General features: G+C 39.9%; 1 protein-coding gene across 1 annotated transcript; it reads left to right on the top strand.

The window, feature by feature from the left end:
* The first annotated feature begins 1,046 nt into the window (after window positions 1-1,046).
* Window positions 1,047-6,003, top strand: ndufb7 (NADH:ubiquinone oxidoreductase subunit B7). The gene is made up of 3 exons (XM_061680068.1): window positions 1,047-1,295; window positions 4,874-5,042; window positions 5,834-6,003. Exons 1-3 carry the CDS (start codon window positions 1,184-1,186, stop codon window positions 5,919-5,921), a joined length of 369 nt encoding a protein of 122 aa, XP_061536052.1. The 5' UTR covers window positions 1,047-1,183; the 3' UTR covers window positions 5,922-6,003.
* Window positions 6,004-6,214: the final 211 nt, after the last annotated feature.

Below are 6,214 nucleotides of genomic sequence, written 5' to 3'. Positions count from 1 at the left end.
TACCAGCCTGTCTGTATCACATCACAGAAGCTTGCTCCAGAGTGACTGGTCTGCCAGCAGGCTTGTAAGGCCCGGCGCACACTGGGCAATGCATTTGAATTGCAGCCGAACGGCGTCGCAACGAGACGATTGCAAAAAAAAGAGTCGACAACTCACACCCGCACACCGGGTGATTATCCCTTGCACACAACTAACTCGCTGAAACAAAAACGTTTTGGACCACAAAACAACATGGCTCAATTGTCAAGGATGCTCAAGGAAGAAGCGGATTGCCCTGGCCGCTTTAGATGTGGAATAAAAAAAATATAGGTTCCCTGTGTGTTTTGTAATAGTCAGTTTTTGGAGGGGGAATACACTCAAAGTATATATAAGTATTAACCATAATGCAGTCAAGCATTGTTTTTATATTTGAGAAAAGTTAGAAAATATATAAAATCAACGTGGCATGAAGAAATATTACCCATTTAGAATTGCAATTTGGAAGATTTAAAAAAAAAAAATCAAATTTCAAATGGTTACTTAACACCAGACATAAACAAAGGACATAAACAACACTGACAATCAAATCACGATCACAATCAAGCGGCACGGTGGACGACTGGTTAGAGCGTCAGCCTCACAGTTCTGAGGACCCGGGTTCAATCCCCAGCCCTGCCTGTGAGCCATGTTGTTTGTGGTTGCATGTTCTCCCCGTGCCTGCGTGGGTTTTCTCCGGGCACTCCGGTTTCCTCCCACATCCCAAAAGCATGCATTAATTGGTGACTCTAAATTGCCCGTAGGTGCAAATTGTTGTTTGTTTATATGTGCACTGCGATTGGCTGGCGACCAGTTCAGGGTGTAACCCGCCTCTCGCCCGAATGTAGCTGGGATAGGCTCCAGCCCGCCCGCGATCCTAATGAGGGGAACAGAAGGTAAATTAATGAATTAATGAACTCTTTAATACAGTCGGCACGTGCAACAAGGACCCAGCGCTCGTCACGGAACCTGTGTCACTTGTTTAAAGAGGACGACATTTCTGAAGTACCGTGCACTTTTGATCTGTTTATTTCCGGTACAAGCGGAAGTGGATCCAAGGGGCTTGTGTAGGTGACCGAATGCCAGCCAGCTGAAGCATTTTGAAAATATCCCAGCACAAAGACGACCGGACTAAACAAATTAAAGTGCATACTATATAAAGGATACCATGGGCGCTCACCTGGTCAGGCGGTATATTACCGAGACCGACACCGAACCGGACCCGGCGAAGAAATTCGAGTTCGACCCCCAGTTTGGGTTTCCTGAGAGGAAAGAGCGAGGTTTGTAGGAAGAATTGGTGTGTCATTTTTGTAATTCGATGGTGTCTGAAATTAGTGCACCTATATTCGCATGTACAGACGTATTCTCGCGATAGCTATTCAGCTCGGCGTGTGCCTTTTGAAGTTGCTTCCGTTCATATTTTGCCCTTTACCGCGATGTAATGTTTTAGACAATTTATTACTCTCTTACCAATCTTTTCCTAGAGAGAGGGAGATATATTTAATCTAAATAGGATGAGCAAACTAATGATGATTTCTGTAATATCGAATTAGATCGTGCAGTTGACTGTTTTGAACACTGGTACGAGGTCATTAATATTTGGCAAAAATGCAATGATATCAGTATGGTGGTTCAGTTGGCACGTTTGCCTCACAGTTCTAAGGTTGAGGATTTGAATATTTCTCCTTTGTGCAGTTTGCATGTTCTTCCCTTGCCAGCTTCCTCCCACATTCCCAAAACATGCACGTTACCTCCCTTGAAGACTAAATTGCCCACAGGTGTGAGTGTGACTGTTCTTTGTCTGTTCCCTGCGACCGGCCGGCGACCAGTCCAGGGTGTATCTCACATCTCACCCAGTGTCATCTGGGATAGGCTCCAGCACACCCGTGACCCTAATGAGGACAAGCGTCATAGAATATAGATGGTTGGGTACAGGATTTGAAAACATCTTTACTGGCAAATTATATTGAAATGGGGGGGGGGGGGAAGGGCCACAGGTGATGAATAAATTAAATCATATTGTATAGCAATCCCCAGATAACAAATAGCAGAGGTGTGGACTTGAGCCATGTGACTTGGACCCGAGTCAGACTGGAGTCATGAATTTGATGACTTGAGACTCACAAGATGTGCAACTCGACTTGGATTTGAACAGCAATGACTCGTGACTTGGACTCAAGCCCACTTGAAAAGACTTGCCATTTTTACCAACGTATTGAGATACCTACACTTTGCAACTTTTTCTCTATAGCTCAGCATTCCAAAGCTTATTTTATTACAGGAATTTTAGAATGATGTAACCATAATGTTGATATTATCAACGGCTATCACTCATGTGGTATTGTCCCACCATTTTAAAGCTTTATTTCAGCTTATTTCTTTTAACAGTTAACACACTGTTGCGCATGTTCATGGTGAGGAATTGACCAGGAGGTCACTCAGACACTACCTAAAGTAATGATATTCATTAAAAAAATATATAATTATTTTTTCAAAAACAGTGCAATATAAATCAACAATAAATGTGGCATTTACATTAGGTACAGATTCCATGAAGTACTGGTAACCTACACAGAGGATAATTAACCTAACATTAAGCATGTTAATTATTGCAAAACAATCCACATTTCATAGAGAAAATCGCGCAGTTTGACATCACTTGTTTTTGTTTGCATTAACAGCAGGGTTTGTGAGCGATCATGCAAGTACACGGCGGGCCGGCTGTGCGCTGTCTGGAGTTCCTGTTTATTACAGTGTGGTTTAGTCAGTGTGGTGTTCTCAAGAATCAGTATTGTATTTCTTTTTTTAATGCACTTTATTTACCAATCAGCACACAGCTAGCATCTATTTGACATAAAGCAACATTCTTCTTTGTGTCTTTTTCTTCTTCGCCTGTTAGTTATGTAATATTTTCATGTAGTGCCCCGTAGTGTTCTGACTGAGATACCACAGTTTGATACAATTGTCTTTACAACAAGATGACAAACTTGTGCTCCTTTTTTAATACTCACAAGAAATATTGTTGATTATCCAAAAGAAGAAAACAATTGGTCGTTCATTATTAAGTGAAAGGTCTCATTTTCTCGTGTATTCATAATTGCTCTTTAACCAGGCAAAAATATATATTTAGCCGACTACTTGATTATTTAATAGAATTGTCAGTAGGATACTTGATTACTAATTGCAGCACCACTGGATGCAAATTCTCATTTGTGACAGGTCTGTTTAATGTCACCTCAGAAATAAAGTGCGGAAAAGTCATAGCCTGTTGTATAATTTTTCATAGAATATCCCTCCCCCCACCTTGACCTTTGGCTTTGAAGGCGCAAAATCTTTGTTTCAGCAACCTAGTTTTCTAATAACGGTTCAGTGGACTTGTTTTCAAATTTGTTTTGATAAATGAATATGGATTTTAAAAGATATGAAATATATAAATATTATATAAATTTAATATATAAGTATATCCATCCAGCCATTCTCTTAACCGCTTATCCTCAGTAGAGTCGCGTGCTGGAACCTATCTCAGCTTACTCTGGGCAAGAGGCGGTTTGGACTCAGAACTGGTTGTCAGCCAATCACAGGGCACATATAAACAAACAACCATTCAGAATCAGAATCATCTTAATTTCACAAGTATGTCCAAAAAACACAAGGAATTTGTCTCCAGTAGTTGGAGCCGCTCTCCAGTTGTATCAGTTGATTCTGATTCTGATTTATTTCGTGTTGTTTACATCGAGACGTGTTAAACAACTCAGGACAGAGTACCTTTTGTTTGAAGCCACCTACTTTTCAAGTGCGCAAAAGTATTGGCACATGTGACTGATGGGTGTTTCTAATTGGTCAGGTGTTGCTTAAACATTAGTGCTTGTTTTTGCCTTTGGGTTTCACCTGTGAAAACTGCATTTGCTGTTAAGCAAACATGAAGACCAGACAGCTGTCTATGAGAGAAAAGCAAACTATTTTGAAGCTGAGAGAAGAGGGAAAATTTATCAGCGCTATCGCACCAACATTGGACATTGCCAATACAACAATTTGCAAAAAAAACTACTGGTGTACTGAGCAACAGACATCGAATAGGTTGGCCAAGGGTATCAACAGCAGTTTATGACAGAAAGAGAAGCAACAAGTCAATGACCCAAAACACACTGCCAACATAACAAAGGACTTCATTTTACCTATTAAAGGGGATCCCCGTCACTTTTTACCTCTAGATGGCGGCATACATTTATAAAATGGGCAAGTTTTTTTTTCATTTCCCCCTATACCTATGTATAATGCACACCATTGATTTTTGACATTTTTTGGGGGGGCTAAAAATGCGTATTATACACAAGAAATGACAGTACTTTGTTGTTAAAATGGCTCAACTCGAAACTCAAAGTGTAGGACTTGCTACTTGACTCAAGACTTGAGGGTAAAGACTTGTGACTTGCAAAGGAATGACTTGGTCCCACCTCTGACCAATAGTATATAAATAGTTACTAAGCATGATAAATAATATTAAATAAATAGTTAATATACATGTTCTGTTTTATTAACCAGCATCATAGTCCTGAAATAATACATTTTTAAACTCTCAGCCAAGTTTAGCCGCTAGCTTGTAGTGTTGGGAAGATTACTTTGGAAATATTAGTTACCCTGTTAAAAATGTCATAGTAGTATAACTATTTCAATTACTTTGTGACCATAACTAATCAAATGTCATTAATTTTGATTACTTTTCTTCATTTTGAGTGAATGCTTCAACGGGGCTCTTGGATTTTTTTCATAATCTCATACATGTAATTATGTACTCCCCAACACTGCTTGTACATTACTACTACATTAAAGAAGACTGATATTCTTGTCCCCATTGCAGAGATGGTTGCAACCCAGGAGCAGTTGAACCTGGGCCAGCTGCCTCTGGAGCAGAGGGACTATTGTGCTCATCACCTCCTCAAGTTTATGAAGTGCAAAAGGGACAACTGGCCAAACTTCCTTGCCTGCAAACATGAGAGACATGACTGGGACTACTGTGAACACCAGGAGTAAGTGTTTACCCCAAGAGTTAGTGTTTTGTGAATAGTCATTCTTGCTTTATAAAATATATTTGATTGACCAAAAAGGGAACGGTTTGATTATAGTGGAGTTTGTCTGTTATTTGTCAACACTAATTTACCAAAAACGGAACTAGATTATGATTTTAGAGGGCCGATGCAATACCAATTATTAGTAGTGGAGGAGGGCAATAACTGACATATGACGCCGATATTCAGTTGCAGTAAAAGGGAAAAAATATTGGTGTGAACCTTTTGAATAATACAAACTCCAACACTTTGTTTGAATACCTTTTTAAGCATATGTTTATTAAACAATGTTTCCGATTTGCAGCATGTTAGATAGGGCTGCACGATTACGGCCAAAATAATCGTGACTATTTTGATCAATATTGTAATCACGATTATTAATCACAACTACTCCACATGCAAGCATCTCTAATTGCTTAGCTATCGTGTCATGCAGTCGCAAGGCATCGAAATAAGTGATTTGGTGATACAGTACACTTGTCACATAGGTCTTGCTGGAACCACGTTCTCACAGAAAGCAACCCACTTTGAACAACAAAACAGGCCAATGAATGTTTAGAGATATGCTTGTAAATATAACATAATACCCGTCTACACAGGACGCCGCGTCTGAACCGGAGTCTCTTCTTCAGGGTTGAAAACAGAATTGACAAAATGTGGATTAATCCATAGAAAAATGTTTTTGATGTAAATGCTTAAGCTTTGTATCTTCAGGCAAAATGTGTATTTCATGTATTTGTTTTCGTCTCTAGCTATGTGATGCGGATGAAGGAGTATGAGAGGGAGAGGAGGCTCCAGCTGAGGAAGAAGAGACTTGAGTCGCAGGCTGAAGCTGCATAATAAAGCCCATCCGTTTCCTCATCTCTGTATATAATTTACAATTTGCACTGTTTCACATTAAACAGTGCTGCTTAATAACGTATCACAGTCTTCGCTATTTTTTTGCGGTAATGTCAAGCATTTGGGATTTCACATTGCCAATAGCGTTACCCTGCTCCCTTGGATTAACATGAAAGTTTTTTTTGGGGGGGTGGGGGTGGATTGCGAACCCATTTTGGATGGGTCGCAGATAGCTAGTAAAAACGTGGACGTATTCAGTAATTTTTTTTTCGGTACAGTACAGAGGCGTATCA

This window comes from Phycodurus eques, chromosome 6, assembly GCF_024500275.1.
Source record: "Phycodurus eques isolate BA_2022a chromosome 6, UOR_Pequ_1.1, whole genome shotgun sequence".
NCBI lineage: Eukaryota > Metazoa > Chordata > Actinopteri > Syngnathiformes > Syngnathidae > Phycodurus > Phycodurus eques.
This window is presented reverse-complemented; position numbering and strand designations above follow the sequence as displayed.